This window comes from Callithrix jacchus, chromosome 13 (genome assembly GCF_049354715.1).
Source record: "Callithrix jacchus isolate 240 chromosome 13, calJac240_pri, whole genome shotgun sequence".
Classification (NCBI taxonomy): domain Eukaryota; kingdom Metazoa; phylum Chordata; class Mammalia; order Primates; family Cebidae; genus Callithrix; species Callithrix jacchus.
This window is the reverse complement of record NC_133514.1, coordinates 52,401,296-52,418,172: the sequence shown is the minus strand read 5'-3', so window position 1 is coordinate 52,418,172 and position 16,877 is coordinate 52,401,296. Positions and strand designations below refer to the sequence as shown.

Genomic DNA, 16,877 nt, shown 5'->3' with positions numbered 1-16,877 from the left:
AATGTGGCTTCTTATGTCTCTGCTTGTCTGTCTCTCCCAGATAATCCAGGCCTGTTCTGCAACAACGATAGATTCTTTTGGAATGTTTTCCCTATGGCTCACCCTCATGGAAGCACAAAGGCCATCCCACAGAGGGGGATAAAGGAAACAACTATGACGAGCAAGGCCAACACAACACAGAACAACACCCACAAGTACAGCAGGTAAAACTGAATTGCTTAGTTTACAGTATTAAAAACTGTATAATGGTTAGAAACCAGGGGCTTGTGGTGAAGTAGAAAATACTCAGATACCAGAACAGGAAAGCCTAACATATCTTTAGAAGCAGCAAAGGTGGAATTGATGCAATGATGTAAGGAATTTGCGATGCGGAATACGCATTTAACAGGAATCTGGCATACAATTAATTGAACACACACAGTGTCTCATAAGGTTCTTGCTTTCCAAGTTTTTAATCATTATGAGAGATAAAATATGGCCCTGAAGCACAGGAAGTGGAACTGGAGGTGGAAAAGGCCCTGAAATGAGCTGGGGAGACCTGGAATTTAAACCAACTTTCATACCCAGGAGAAAGTCTGACTTCAAGGGGTCTCGGTTTCCTCATAGCCCTAAACCCTCTGCTGAGACACAAGGCTCTCTGCCAATCATCGCAGGTGGACATGACCTCCCCAAGATGAAAAGTTCTGCCTCACTGCTGCTCGCATCTATTGCTGCTGGTGATTTTGGAGTTGCTCAACCCTTCTTGAGTTCCAAGAGGAAAGCACAAAGGTCTGGTCTAAATGCCGGCAGTACGGCTTTACAGTTTAGTACCTGCTGCATCTCTGGGGCACCTGCAAACACCATATCTGATGGAGACTGCTCATCCAGCTATCTAGCTAGGGGAGATGTTTTGTGCCCACCGCCATATGGCCATCCCCTCTGACATAAGATAAACCAACTAATTGACCTCTTATGCCCAAAGACTCCTGCCTAAACCTGCTGTCCCGTAGCTCATTCTGGATGAGCTCATAGCCATGTTGATCTTTTGTTCTATAAATTCTCCAGAGCTAGGTTGGTGTCCTTGACCCTGCTTCAACAAATTTTCCTTGCCACTGCAGAGCGAGGTATGCTGAGTGAGCCAAGACTTAGCGGCTCTCTAAGAATACAGGGAGTGGGAACAGAGGCAGTGATGGTTCATGCTAAGTAAGGCTAAGCCATTCTAGTGAGGCTAAGCCATTCCCAGCCCAAGCTGAACTCAACATGGTGCACATTATCATGCTAATCATGCTAGTCTCTTCTCCAGTATGATTTGCCACCATATTTGCTGTTGTTCATTTAACTCATTTGGGTCTGCTGTAGTAAAACATTTAGTTTCATTTAATCAGTCAAGAGTCTGTGAAGAGTTACTAATTATGGCACTGGGCTGAAGCCTACGAAAACTTTAGAGACACATTGTAAGACAATAAACTATACCACCTGTAAGGCTTTCCTAGGTTTATATGGTTAATTTATTTTCGACTCGGGGGCATTGTTTTTTTGGAGACAAGATCTCTCTCTGTCACCTAGGCTGGAGTGCAGTGGCGCAAATGTGGCTGACTCCAGCCTTGACCTCCTGGGCTCAAGCAATTCTCCCACCTCAGCCTCTCAGGTTGCTGGGACTAGAGGCATGTGCCACCATGCCTGGCTGATTTAAAAAAAAAAAAAACTTGTAGCAACAGGGTCTTGCTGTGTTTCCCATGATGGTCTCAAACTCCTGGTCTCAAGCAATTCTCCTGCCTTGAGTTTGTATTTGTTTATAGAAGTTTTCCCTTTTGCTGTCTGTGTAAGAACCAAAGCATCAAAGTGATCAAGTTCTGTATGTGAAAATAAAACACAGTCTAAGTTAGGGTCTGGTATGCTCTCACAGAACAGAAAGTACACACTTGCAACGCCTACAGAGGCATCTCAAAACTCTCTGAACTTAAAGTTTGCATCTCCATATTAAAACAGCTTCGGCTGTCCTCTGACCCTCAAAAAATTGCCTGGTGATCAAAAGAGACCATGCATTTGAAAAGTCTTTTGAGCATTTCAAAGTGTTACACAACTATGGAGATAAGGCATTATGTGAACTTTGTGATGTTGAACTTGGTGGCCCAAAGGACTGTTTTGTTTTCACTTAGCTCTGCTTTAGAGACCTAAGCTTCAGCTAGATGAAATGTGATTTCATACGGCCCCTCTCCCTGAATATGCACAGCCCAAAATACACACACACAAATGTACATTCTAAAAGGATGTCATTCTAACTAGTCGAGTCCTAATACCGACAATTTCAGAGATTCACGGCAGTAAGCAGCATTTTAGTGGTTAGCTGGCTTACCTGCCTATCTTATAAAGTACAATAATCTGTTTTAAACACTAAAATGTTTGAATATTTCATGCATGAAATACTGAACCACAGCACCAAGCATCTGGATACTAACTGCAATAAATGTCCCAATAGCCTATGTAACATTCCCACCTTTCCCCTTTAGCTTGAATGTCTCAAAACACATCTAAATCAATTTTTCTAATTCTAGAGAAGATGTAAAAGCCTTTTTTTTTTTTTTGGTCTAGTCTTAGAGCTGAAAATTGCACCTTACTGAGAGGCAGAAAACCCAGTGACTCTAGCCCTTTAAAGTTGTGATTATTAGGCAAACCACTCAATCTCTTTGGCCTCAGTTTTCCCATCTGCAAAGAGAGACTAGTAATAGCTGAATTATCTCAATGAAAGATAAACAACAATGAATGTAATGTTACGATGATGTAATCTGATGGTAGATTGCCACTCCAGATGGTCAGTTGAAGTAAAACATATTTGGTTTCACATAATCAAAACATAGTGAATTAAAGGAACAAAGTTATTAAAATGTTTGATACATGATTAATTGTGATAGAACTAATCTTATAATTTTTCATCTTGTACAATGTTTCTCGAACTTCCTTTTCATTATTGCCCCTGAAGGAAGCTTTTTAAATATATTTTTCTACTCATCCCATTAGATTGTAAATACCATGGATATACTTTACATCTGTTTAAGTGCTGTCTTTTTGGAGGGCTATAAATCATTGTAATATCTAAGTTTTTTCACCTCCCCCACTAAGAACCAATTTTTGCTCCCTTGGGAGCAATTTTGCTATTGGTGAGAATATATGTCTAGTCTAAACTCATTATTGTGAGTGAATTATTATTTAGGGTTTACTTATGTAGCACTTAACTATGCCCAGGTATATGCTGCTATTATCCCCATGTTATAGATGGGGAACTTGGGGCACAGAGAGATAAAGTAACTTGCTCAGGGTCACACAGCTGAGAGATTGTGCCCAGGGAATCTGGCTCCTTAGCAGTTGCGCCAGCCTGCCTCTCATTTGTCACATTTGTTCGAGCGTTGCTGTGTGTGCCATAACAACCTCGGGCATGCTCGGAGTGAATACCAGAGTTTTTGTATCTTCCTGTTTCTGTAGTTGGGTGCCGAAGTGGCTTAGGGTGGTGTTGGCTCATAAAGACTCTTTCTTGATGGTCTGATCTTATCCTGCCTCATTTACGAGTCCAACAAATGCCCATTATGGAAGGACTTGTGAAAGGGCTGGGGGAGGAGACACACACATAATACCCGATTTTCTTCCTGTCTTCAAAGAGCCAAATAATTTAGTTGCACAGATAAAGCAGTTGGACATAGAAGGCAATTAGCACTAAAAGGAAGAGTCGTCTCTGTCACATGAAGGTACAGACGAAAATGCTACTGAGGTCCTTGAGTGTCTCCTGCTCCTGAGGGGGACTCATATTTTCTTCCAGTGAGAAATGCTCCCAGTTTTCTCATCAGTCCTCCCACATAAATAGACTTGTGATAGAGGGTAAATGAACAGTTAGGCCAAATACCCTTCATACATATCTGTTCCTATTTTCAGGTGGTTGTATGTATGTATCTGATACTCAGCGGTTGGTCAAAACATGTATGAATAAATGAATGAATGTTTGCTAAGCTCACAAACATTTTATTTGTTTCCTCTGATAAATGCTGGAATATAAAATGGAATGTAACATTTAATTTCTTAACCTCAGAGATTGTGTTGCTCAGAGATATATCTAAACTGCATTTTATTTTCAAAATAGAGATTTTTCTAGTTAGCGTGTTTAAAAAATCTAACTTCAAAATATGCCCCCTTCTAAGGACCCCTCAGGATAATTTCATTGTCTTTGTTTCTGAGGAAACCATGCAGGATTTTTGAAATTCTATGTCTACCATTTCTCAAAGTCTTGCTGTGGGCAAAAGACTGGAAATACTGACTTAGGTGCTAAAAGGAGAACGGTGATGATGCAACCACTCCTGGCCATCAGATGCTTCCAGTCTACGGGAATTTACTGTAACCCTATAGACTTGGAACTGATACCTGACAAGTTTCAGGAAAAGTCTACTCCTGGTGACATTTTGCAGGCTCTGAGGATGCAGAGGGTAGCCAAATGCATTCAACCGTACTCAGAGCTGAGCGTATTCTAGAACCCATGTTTTCAATACCCTGGCCCTTCTTAGAACCAAAAGACCTAGAATCTCAGAAATCCTAAATGACTTGCACGATAGCCCAACATTCATATCAATTTTCACAATGACTGCATTAGAAAACCAAACTGTGGTCCCAGTTTTGAGGGGTATTGGTCCTTATGCCTCCCAGGACCACAATGAAATAGAGCTTTCTACTACTCCATACTCACTAAAATTCAAGACACCTCCTAAGAAAATGAAGCCGAGGCAATCACCCAAGCTCTGCGCCCAGCACAGAACAGCCCAGGAAACTTACTCATGATTAAGCGTTCCTAGGAAAGAGCAAAGGCCTGGTTCTGACTCAAAGACAGGCAATTATAGAGGCTCATAGGTCAACCGTGTTTGTGGGAAAAGAGTGCCCGGTAGACATGTGAGAGGCCTCGTGAGTTGGTGACTGAACAAATCACAGGCGTTCCAAGTGCTCTGGTGATGTGTTGTGTGACTGGGAACTTAGTTCCTTTGAGTTTCCTCTTCTCCATCAACATGGCCAAGGTTATTTATGACCAGCTCTGAATATTCTAAAACACTTGTTGATGTTCTTAAGGGGATCCTGTCCAGCTGTCCCTGCCAAGGACACTCCCATTATCACCAGGACCTGGGTTCCACACGCTCCTGCTTGGGTTCTCGTAAGTGGTCTGGGGAATTCCCTGTGCTTGTTTTAGGGGTCCCAATTCTACACTGATTTAACAGCCACTTCATTACCTCTCCAGCAATGCCTTCTTCCCAGTTCTGTAATTCTAAACATATAGCCACAAATAACCCCTCTAAGACAAATTTACGTCTTTCTTTTTCCTTCATTATCCTTCTTCAGAAGGAGGCAGAAGTAAAAAGTAACACAGAACGTGAACCCTATCCTCCGACAAATCTAAATCTTCTCGATCATTGGACTTTGTGGGACATTTTCAGGGAGTAGTAACTCTGGCAGGATGTTACGTTGAGGGTTCAGTATTTAAATCTATGACACTACATGGGGAAAATAAACTGGCAAAACAAATTTCAAATTGCTGACTTCATTCTGGCTATGTTTATACCACACCAGTAAAACTGGTTGGAAAAACAAAAATGGAAGCAACTTGACTGTCAAAACGACAGAAAATTACAGGTGACCTGTTGGTTTTATTCTTTTTTAATAACAAAATCAAAAAAATTAAGCACATACATGACATAACTGTTCTTCTGATAAGCGATGAATAACCGAAACATTTTTCCATTACTGTCAATCAATTTGCTTATACAAAAATGCACCTTCCCTAAAACCCTCTTATGCCATTTGCTTGATTCAAATATTCTTTGATAGACCAAAAGGCATCAAATGACTAAAAGACATTGAAAAACTAAACACCGCCTCATGTGTGTTCTTGGTGACAAGGCTTTTGTTCTGCATAACCAACCAAGTATGCTGTTTACATCATTTCCAACCGCCCGACACTCGTGAAAAAGTCAAGTTCTTGGTTTAAAATGAAAAGCTGCTTGGCCCTTGGCAGACAGTCAAATCTTACAAATCATGGTCTGCTACCCAAGCCTAGCAACCGGGATGAGCGAATGATCAGGAACAAAGTCAGGCTCAGAAAGATGTGGCAGAGCAAGACTAACGCAAAATCATGCTTGCTCTCATAGGCACCGTTTTCGTGATCTTCCTTTTGCCCACACAGGTATTCTTTCATCTTCAAGCTTTGCAAACAGTAGCACATAATCTTCACAACATCCTTGTGAGCTGGGCAGCTGGTACGTGTTATGATCCTCTGTATTAACGATGGAAAGATGATAATGACAGTGATAAAAATTAAGACACATCAAACAGCATCAGCACTCACATCAAAACACCCGTGGATTTCTCAGATAAAAAAAAGTGGAAACTGTCAAATGTATTCTCATCTATTTTACTATTACACTGTTGCTAAGCTCCAACTAGTTCTGAAAGCCTAACACATAAGGAGTTGAATTATTGCATTGTTCAAAGGGGCAGAGAATTCTCTTGGGAAATCAGGCATTTATTTTAATTTTTTTTAAATAAAAAACACTAGCGAAGTTGAATCAAGAAATGTTCCCTAGACTCCACTGGGTCCCCTGTCTGCTCTTTATTCTAGTGTGGGGAAGAGGTGACACTTGGCTTAGGAGAGTGAAGACTCCTGGGCGAGGGGAAGGGCTCAAGCAGGCCCTTGGAAGAGGAGGGACCTCCCAGGTAAATCAAATGGCTACAGCCTTGTACCCGCCTTGAAGAACGAAGGACCCCAGGGGAAACTCTTCCTGTCTTTGGGTCTTAAACGCCGATGTAGTCCCCGCGTAATACAAATAAAATCAGCGTGATTATGGTGATTTAATTTGCTCTGGGAGAGAAGAGGACCCGGCAAAGGGGCCTAAGCGCACGTTCTTAGGCTGACAGGGAGCGTTTCTCGGATATTTCTCCCGTGTTTCAACAAGTCATTTGCCTCGTGGAAGGGGGAGGAAAAAGTTAACGGGCTCCTGCCGCCTACACCATGCCCTTCGCAGGTTGAGGCCTGTGACAGGGCTCCCTGTGCTCCCCAGAGGAGCCGGGCACTGGGCCGGGGTAGGGATTTGCAGTGAAGATCTGCACCGCACCCACGAGGGGGCCCAGCGCTCCAGCATCCTCACCCCCAGCAACCCTCCAGGATTCTCTCTTTGGTCTCCCCCTCTCCTGTGCCTGCTCAGGGGCACACACCCCGGCTCAGCAATCCGCTTCCCTCGGATCCCACGTGAGGCCTAAAAGGCACCCGCCCGCGCTCTCTTTGAACACCTTTCCCCAGTGGCGTGGGCGGAGGCGGGAGGGTGACTAGCTCATTCTCTTTCCTTGAGGGCTGGGTGCTGGGCCGAGGGCTTCCAGCCCATCCGAGGAGGAAGCGCGCCGGGAATGGGGGGCGGGGAGGAGAGAAAGGGGTGCCTCGAGCCAGAGAGAGGCAGAGGGGGCCCTGGAGGGAGGAGAGGAGGAGAGGATGGAAGGGGTAGGAAGCCGGGAGAGGAGGGGGCGGCGAGAGAGCGGGAGGAGGGAAGCGGGAGGAGAGGCGGCCGGACTGGGAGGAGGGGAGGCGTTGCCCAACGCGCCCTTTCAAGTCTCCGCTCTCCCTCCGGCGGCGGCGGCCCGGGGGCGGTGGCTCGGCGTCACCTCCCCCAACCGCCCCCTCCCCGGCCCCTCCTCCGTGCCGCAGCCCGGCTGCCCCGCCGGCGGCGCTCTGGAAATATGAAGAGACGCTGCAGCTGCGGCGGTGGTGGCCGCCACTGCAGCTCGGAGCGGCGCACGCGGCTGCCGGGGCAGGACGCGGGACCCGGCGCGGAGAAGCCGGGGCGGGCGGCGGAGAGGCAGGGACCCAGGCAGGGACGCGGGCCGGGCCGGAGCGCCCACAGCCGCCTGACTGCGCCCAAGGAGCGCGCGCCCCGCAGCCCCGCGCTTCGCCCGCCGGGCATGGGGCGCGCCGCAGCCGCCTGAAGCCCGGCCTGGCCCGGCCGCACCCGGCCGGAGGCGGAGGGCACAGCGCGCGCTCAGCTGCCCGGGCGCCGGATCTGAGCGCGGCGAGCGAGAGGGCCCCGAGCAGGACTGGAGATGTCCTGGCCGCGCCGCCTCCTGCTCAGATACCTGTTCCCGGCCCTCCTGCTTCACGGTGAGTTCCCGAGGGCCACTCGCGCTCCTAGCCGGAGTGGGCAGGCCCGGCGCCGCGGAGCCAGCGGAGGGGTCGGGTCTGGATCGCGGCGTGGTCTACACTGTCCCCTCGGCAGGGCGGGTCGGAGGGGAACCCGGTGCCCGCCGGCTCAGCCCTGGAAGAGGGGGCTCTGCCCGCTTTCCCGGGCTCGGGACCCTCTCCCCCAGGGCGCCTGGAGCTCTTTGCTGCGGGACTGTTCTTTTTGGAAGGGTCGAAGTTCTCCCACGCAGACACCTTTCATGTCCCGAATCCGTTGAATACAGTGCGAGAGAAACTTTCGTCCACTCTGCTGGAATTTCCAACTGTACACTGCCTGGAAATTGCCGGCTCTGCGAGCCTTTTTTCAAAATGTCAGAAGGCTGCAGGCTCTTGATGTGGTCCAAGCTTTTAGGAGAGTGGAAAGAGAAACTGATCATTTGGGGAAGACACATCTGTCTGCCTTCTGAGGACTAGTGTTTGTTGTCTGCGCTTTGCCTCCAGATTGAGGCGGGATTGTGGGGTTTTCTCCCAAGTGGACTGTTGCATTCTCAGGGTGTAGTTTTAAGAAACAGAGGACTCCTATTAGCCAAGATTGAATTGTTACAACCAGTCTCCGAAGGTGCACCCAAACCTGACGCCCCATTTCCTGGGCTTCTTGTGACACTTTCTCCCAGGGGTTCTAGTAAACCTTTAGCTAGAGAACACGGGCGCTCTCAACGGGCTCCCAGAAATTGCACTGAAAACACTAGAATTGCTTTGGGGTGGACAAGGCAGGTTTTATGGCGCGTCGCTTTCATAATATTGACAGGCCATGGCAGGTCATGCTGTGTTGATGTGGGTGTCCTGAGCAAACTGTCCCTAATGGTCAGACACCTGACATTTCAACAGCATGACTTCACAGCTCTCCTTCCTCAACGCCCACCACAGCCACCCCAAACCTGCATCGGGCTCCGGCTTCAGAATGCGTGGTAGCCAGGACTGAAAGTCAGGCTGAGGATCTAGGAAAAGGAATTGCTAACCCAAAAGCCACCGGGATGCTGTTTTCTTTTTGTCCTGCCCCAGGTGGGTGGCTTGCATAGCTCCACAGGCTTTGTGAACTTGTCTGGCTGGGCCAGACCTGCTCAGTTGTCAAGGTGTACTCAGAGCCCCGGTGATCCCAGAATTTTAACAGTCAGGATGGAAGGCTTGAAGTTCGAAGGCAAAAAGAGAGAAGGTATAATTATAGGGTTGGACTCCTAGGCCCATCTGCTTAGAATTACAGAGCAGTTTTAATCTTTGGCTGAAACATGAAACAAATCAGAGCCAATGAACAGATGAAACAGCAGCTGCCACACACACAAGAAAAAAGAGAAAGAGATGAAACAGGGAAAATTGTCCCCCTTAAAAAATTGTTATAATATCTGTGAAGAAAAAAGAGAGTATGGTCAAATGATTTTAAAATTAAAAAATCATTACTTGAAGGCTTGGCATGAACAGCATTTTTTGGGGTAAAAATCATTGCCTTTTAAACTACAGAAGTGATCCTCAGAGATGTAACCTAGTGTAACTCTGAACATGTTCTCCCTCTTTTGAGAGGTAGGGGTTGTAATTATACTTCCTATCTACCAGTCCAAGATGGGGTAGTAATGGCTGATAGGCAACGAGAGCCCAAGTATATCCTGGATGAGGACAGTAGCCCCAGACCTCCTGAATTTGAGAATTTGAGTCTGGAGTCTTCTGTACCTCTGGGAATCTGGGGGGAGGAGGGCTCCCCAGACCCCATGGTGTTGGGAGGGGGATGGGGAGCAAGGAAATAACTGAGGACAGTCTGAGCTAAAATGGGAGCACAGTGGAGCCAGACTGTTTGCTTGCTGACATGCATGTGTGCACACATGTGCATATGTATATAAGAAGATAATATAAGATAAAAAAAGGAGGTTTGCAAAGTTGAGTTGGATGATATGGATAAACCTGTAAAAAGTTATCCAATTTCAGAATGAATCTGCAATGGCACAGTTATTAAAATTAAGCTGCTCAAAGATCTACTTAGATCCAGCAGAGAGTATCAGACTCTGGTGCAGAAAATAAAGGACATTACTGTTCGAGTTATAAATCCTCAGGATTTAAGAAAGGTTTGCCGTAATTAGCAAGAATAATGTAAAGCACCTGAAAAGAATGGGATATTCTTTCTTTCCCCTTTCCCCTATGACTTCTACTTGATTGAAGTTTGTTTTCTTTTTAATACTTTTAAGTTCTGAGATAGATGTGCAGAGCGTGCAGGTTTGTTACATAGGTATACATATGCCATGCTGGTTTGCTGCACTCATCAACCTGTCATCTACATTAGGTATTTCTCCTAATGCTATCCCTCCCCTTGCCCCCACCCCCAGACAGGCCCTGTGTGTAATGTCCCCCCTCCCCCGAGTTCATGTGTTCTCATTGTTCACCTCCCACATATGAGTGAGAATACGTGGTGTTTGGTTTTCTGTTCCTGTGTTAGCTTGCTGAGAATGATGATTTCCAGCTTCATCCATATCCCTGCAAAGGACATGAACTCATCCTTTTTATGCCTGCATGGTATTCCATGGTGTATATGTGCCACATTTTCTTTATCCAGTCTATCATTGATGGGCATTTGGGTTGGTTACAAGTCTTTGCTATTGTGAACAGTGCTGCAATAAACATATATGTTCATGTGTCTTTACAGTAGAATGATTTATAATCCTTTGGATATAAACCCAGTAATGGGATTGCTGGATCAAATGGTATTTCTGGTTCTAGATCTTTGAGGTAACACCACACTGTCTTCAACAATGGTTGAACTAATTTACACTCCCACCAACAGTGTAAAAGCATTCCTATTTCTCCACATCCTTCCCAGCATATGTTGTTTCCTGACTTTTTAATGATCGCCATTCTAACTGGTGTGAGGTGGTATCTCACTGTGGTTTTGATTTGCATTTCTCTAATGACCAGTTCTCTAATGATGAGCTTTTTTTCATGTTTGTTGGCCATATAAACGTCTTCTTTTGAGAAGTGTCTGTTCATATCCTTTGCCCACTTTTTGATGGGGTTGTTTGTTCTTTTCTTGTAAATTTGTTTCAGTTCTTTGTAGATTCTGGATATTGGCCCTTTGAAGTAGTTTTCACAGCAAATTAGTATTACTCAACCTACCAAGAGAATGGTTTGCTGAGTATGTCCTACTCAACAGATCAGCACTTTGCAAGCGTTTAAGAATTCTCTAGTAACAGATGAAACGTTATTATATATTTAAATAGAAGTTATAAATCTGAAAGCAATTCTTGAAATCTTCTCAGAATGGATTAGTGATTTTTTTCCTGATAACTAGTCGTTTTATTTTGCTCGCCATGTGATACCATTTGTCTGTTTATGAGTCAACTTAGTAGATAAAAGCATTTGTTCTATGGTGTTGAATGTTCTTGTGACAAACTTTAAATATAGTTTCACACATCATTTGGAGATTATTTGTTATACCACCAAGTCAGGTTAAGAAGTGTAAGAAGCGCATGCCGTGTGAGGTTGCAGTGGATACCATCATGTTTGGCATCCAGTCTTTGTTCAGTTTTGTAGCTACTTCTATTTTAATTCATTGCCACTTATAAATCACCCCTAAATCCTATCGCAGAGTAAATGAGGTTCTGGCAAGACTTAAGCCTGTTGTTTATTTAAGGCTGCAAATGTGGTGCCAGACCCAAGTTCAAAATTTGATGGCATAAAAGTATACATGTCAGTTTTACTTCCCTCCTCTTCAAATTCTGAAAACAATTGCAATACTTAATCCAAATAAAGCCTATTGAATGTCATGAAGGTATGCAGCTGGAAGATGTCCATGATCACTGTTTTCTTTGCTTAGATAAAAGCCACAAAAGTTTCAGATGTCAAATTCTAGAAATCATTCAGCTCCAACACAGATTAGCACGAGGTGTCCAGAATAAGTGTGCCTGTAATGCCACAGCAGAGTGCCTGATTCTCCTTGCTAATGGAAACATTTGATTTTAAGTTTTGGAGCTGACATTGGGAGAGATGTTCTCTTCTCACATGCTGTTTACTTTTGTAGAATTCATTGACTTTTCTGAGAGGGGAAGGCTCTTTCAGCTCTTGCCTTTCATTAAAGCTTATTCTGTCAAAACTTTAAAAAATTTTGTAGATTACTAAATTAGAGTTTAACTGACAAAATGTGAGGAAATGTTTATGTAGGATAAAATAGAAATCTTTGAAAAACTGACTAAGGACAGTTTTTGTGACCGAGAAAACATTGTCCTTCCTGCACTTTTTTCCCCCTTAGTCATAAAAAGAAAATGAAATCTTGAAAAGAAGCTTGATTCATCTGTACCCAACAGGGGCAAGGGTCTCAGACAGATATTAAATTTCCTCTTGTTAAATAAATTGACAAGCCAATTTTATTCTTTTATACTAGCCAAGTTCATTCTTTTTTCCCTTAAATGAGAAAAGAACTAAATATAGGTGGTTGATATGTCTTTGTGATGACATACTACTATTTAGGGACAGACTGATGACAATATAATCAATCAAAGGGAGGCATAAAACATTTCAGACCAGAAATAGAAGATGATGTGTTAGTGATTGTCTACATCGGTTGAAAGATACACAGCAGGGTATGTCTTCAGCAGACTCTTCCCCTGGAGTTGAAGTGATTGCAGGGAAAACTTCAGGAAAAAAATCCGCCACCATCTTCCAAATATGCCTTCTTAATATGTTGGTTTTGTGAATAAAGGCCACTGCTTAGTCCTCTTCAATTTGGGAATAAAATTATTCTGGAAAGTCATGTGATAGGTATGTACATACATACCAAGTTTGGAGAAAGGATATAGTATCGCCCTACAAATATTAAGGGTATTTTGTTCTGCAAGCATTTCCCAGTTTCATTCATTCAGCTAACCATTCAGTCAGTAAGTTCATCTGTGAGGGCCTACGATGTGCCAAGTGCCACTACTTGCTAAGTCCAGGGACCAGAGGGGAACATTTCCCCTTCCTTGAGGATTCTTGAAGAATATCTAGGGGAGGAAAGGGAAGAAATACTGACTGTCGAGCTTCAGAGCTGGGCGGATGACACACTGCAGTTGATTGCACTATTTTCCCTCCCGGGAATCCCACAAGTGTGCATACACACACACACACACACACACACACCCCACAACTGTGCTGAAGAGGGTGGCTGTGGCTAGTCAGCTGCAGATCCAACATGCAAACTTTGCAACCTCTGGTTCAGCCCCGTGTCCACCCTGGGGACTATGGCATTAGAAGAAGTCACAGAAAAATAACCTGTTTTCAACTAAAGTCAAATGGAACCAGGAATTTGAAAACTTGACTTTATTATATTACTCATAAAGAGAGAATACTTTTAGATGTGAAGATTTCAAGATGGGCAAAAGCAGCAAGCCTACTGCAAAAAAATGAAAATAAAAACAAGAACTTGATAAGCACAAGTGCCACAGTGGTGGTATAATTCAGCTATATCTGCAATACATACATGCTTTTATTTCAAAAATGGAAAGCTGTGCTGGAGTTTATCTACCAGCACCCACTTCAAAGCACACATTTAACAGTAATGACTGCTTATTTAATTGGGCAGGCAATTTCATGGCTAAGTAATTACCTGCATTTAATCTAATCAGTCACATTTGATGTATCACAACAATTCTAACTTGAGAACACTTTTTTCAGTCTGATTATTAAAGTATACAGGGCACATTATATCAAGTCCAGAAACTTGCAAAATGAACAGGAAAAGAATCATTTTAAGCTCTCTATCATAATTGATATTTTGACATTATATGTAGTCTTTTTAAAGTTCAGGTCTTTTCCCTTAAGCATTAGAATACATGTATAGAGATTACCCTGATCAAAGATTAGTTTAGCCCCAAGTGTGCTTGAAAATTATTGTTTTCTTCACAAATAATTTTACATTTTATTATGTGTAAAATAGATTGAAACTTTTGATTTCTCAGTCAATATAGATAGGCAGGTGAAAAACTATGGAATACATCCATCTGGATAATTCAGATTGTTAAAACTTTATTGAGGTTAGGCACGGTGGTGACTCACGCCTGTAATCCCAGCACTTTGGGAGGTGGAGGCGGGCGGATCACCTGAGGTCAGGAGTTCGGGTCCAGCCTTGCCAACATGGCAAAACCCCGTCTCTACTAAAACAAATTAGCGCATGCCTGTAATCCCAGCTACTCGGGAGGCTGAGGCAAGAAAATCGCTTGAACCCAGGAGGTAGAGGTTGCAGTAAGCTGCGATCACACCACTGCACTCCAGCCTGGGTGACTCAGCAAGACTCCATCTCAAAAAAAAAAAAAAAAAAAAAACCCACAAAACTTTGTTGAAAAATCAGGGTCTTGGTCATGGAGTATACTGTCTTATTTAACTTTTTCCTGTATATGCGGCCATGATTCGTGCCTAAGAGATATCTGAGTGGATAGCAGGCACTCAATCATGTGTTGAATGAATGAATGTTGACTTGCAAAAGTCCAGCAGGCACCCCACCCTCTTTTCTCTCCCACTCTCTACAAAGGCTATATTTAGTTTCTATACAGACTGGAGTGCTTGCTCAGAGTACCATGGGTTTAGGAACGAGATCTGCTGTGGATGGCTCTAGCTGTGTGTGTGCTCCATTTGGAAACTATGCCTAGGACTGCTTTCTGTGCATCGTCTGGTGAATTCAGGGGATGTGAACTGTTAACCTGACACATAGGCCTTTTATTTAGGGCATAAACCTCCATGTAAATGGTCAACGCTGTGCTTCCTTTCATTTAGGTAACTCTATTTTTAAAATGCGATATCATCGGGAATTTTCACTACTGTTGTGATTATGATTGTAGTTATAATCATTGTGTAGTCATGTAGGATTACTGTCATAGGGTAATGGATTCCTTGGGTGTAAATCACTAGCGCACACATGCAGGTGCACACACTTACACACCACCAAGCCCTCCAGATCTCCAGAGCTCCAGGCTCTCATTTAGTGCTCTGGAAATGGTCATCTATAAAATCATGTCCTAAAGCACGCAGGACTTAATTTGTTTCTAACAGGTGAACCATTCCTTCCAAAATCTACTTTATTGTCTGACATTCATTAGAAAGAAACTACTCCCTTTGTCATAACAATTTTATCTGGGTGCAGACCATTGGACTCCCAGCATTTGAGACCATTTTATGGTGGAATCATTTGGATAACCTTATTCAGAATTTCTCTGGGCTGGGAACTGTCACTGGACAGCTTCCAGTTTAGATAGTACCGTGGACTAACTTTATACGTTCTCAATCAAGAGTGCCTCTGTTCCTGTATAGTAGCTAGCATTCGATCAAATGAGATGATATATACATAAAGTGAATTAGCAAGTATAATGCAAACATTAGTCATTATCATCATGATCATTATGTTTAGTTTATAGAGGAAAAAGGAAGGCCATAGATTAGATGACTTACCCAAAACCACTTTGAAGACCAAAAACTCACAGCAATTTTCTTACTATTTGTTTAATCATTTCAGATTCTCTTGCAACAAAGTCTTAGTGAATGGGAGCTCCATTCCTAGTCCCCTTAATTAACATCTAGAATCTTCAGCTAATCAAAATGTTGACATTATTTGTGTGTGTACTCTCACTTACAGTATATGGTTTCTAACTTGTTTTATATGTAAAATAAGAGAAAAAAACTTTTCATAGTCTACACAGAGTTGATACATGTTCATTCCAATACCTTTCTATCCACAGCCCCATCCTACAGGCATGGTTGTTCCTAATAATGACCTTAAGGCACTTTTAAGAACCTGAATCATCAAAGAAAGATCATAATGTCAAACTGCATTTGACACACAATGGCAGAAGTTTCAACAACCGAATATTGTGATTAACCAACACTTTCAATTACACAAGTAATCCAATTAAGTGGATGGGTTTAAAAGCTTATCATTATATATAATAAGCACATTTATTATTATAAATAATAGGTATACTCACTCAGGAACTGTTATTATCAGTGAAGTCCTTGAACTTTCCATTGCTAAGCACTGGGATGATTGATTTATGCAATTTAAAATGTATTAAAGGAGGATGTATATATATTTTACAAAAGTTCCTTTTCCGATGTAGTGCTAAATTTCCCTCCCTCCTTCCCTCCCTCTCTCCCTCCCTCCTTCCCTCCCTCCCTCCCTCCCTCCCTCCCTCCCTCCCTCCCTCCCTCCCTCCCTCCCTCCCTTCCTTCCTTCCTTCCTTCCTTCCTTCCTTCCTTCCTTCCTTCCTTCCTGTCTCCCTTGCTCGCTCCCTCCTTCTCTTCCTCCTTCCTTCCTTTTTTAATATAACTATTTGGTAATTCTTCCCCCGACAAGATGCAAAATATAGTCAATGCCTCTCCAACGCTACAGAAAAGATTTACTGTAGTTTCTTAGGAGCTGTTCCCTTCTTTTATCCTTCTCATTTATTTAGTCAAGAAAACATACAAGACTGAACCATTGCAATAGCCTCATCATTGATCTTCCTGCTTCCAGTGTGTCCTCCATGTCCCTCCAAAAAAAAAAACCAAAAAAGCAATTTTTACAAAATTCTTACCACACCATAACATTGCAGAAAATTTTTTTTGGCCCCTCTTCACCTGTCCAGTGAAATCCTCACTCTGTGTGACAGACACGTGGTGCTCTCAACTGTGGCCCTGCCTCCCTGTCCCCCTCATCCTGGGTCACCCTATG

The 16,877-nt window shown here is 43.5% G+C and overlaps 1 protein-coding gene across 1 annotated transcript in view; it reads left to right on the top strand.

The window, feature by feature from the left end:
- Positions 1 to 7,733: 7,733 nt before the first annotated feature.
- Positions 7,734 to 16,877, top strand: part of APCDD1 (APC down-regulated 1) — a 34,429-nt gene continuing 25,285 nt past the window's right edge. Inside the window, exon 1 of the mRNA XM_008979478.5 lies at positions 7,734 to 8,149. Within this exon, the coding sequence (XP_008977726.3) occupies positions 8,092 to 8,149 (58 nt within the window). The 5' untranslated portion in view covers positions 7,734 to 8,091. The remainder of the gene's footprint in view (positions 8,150 to 16,877) is intronic.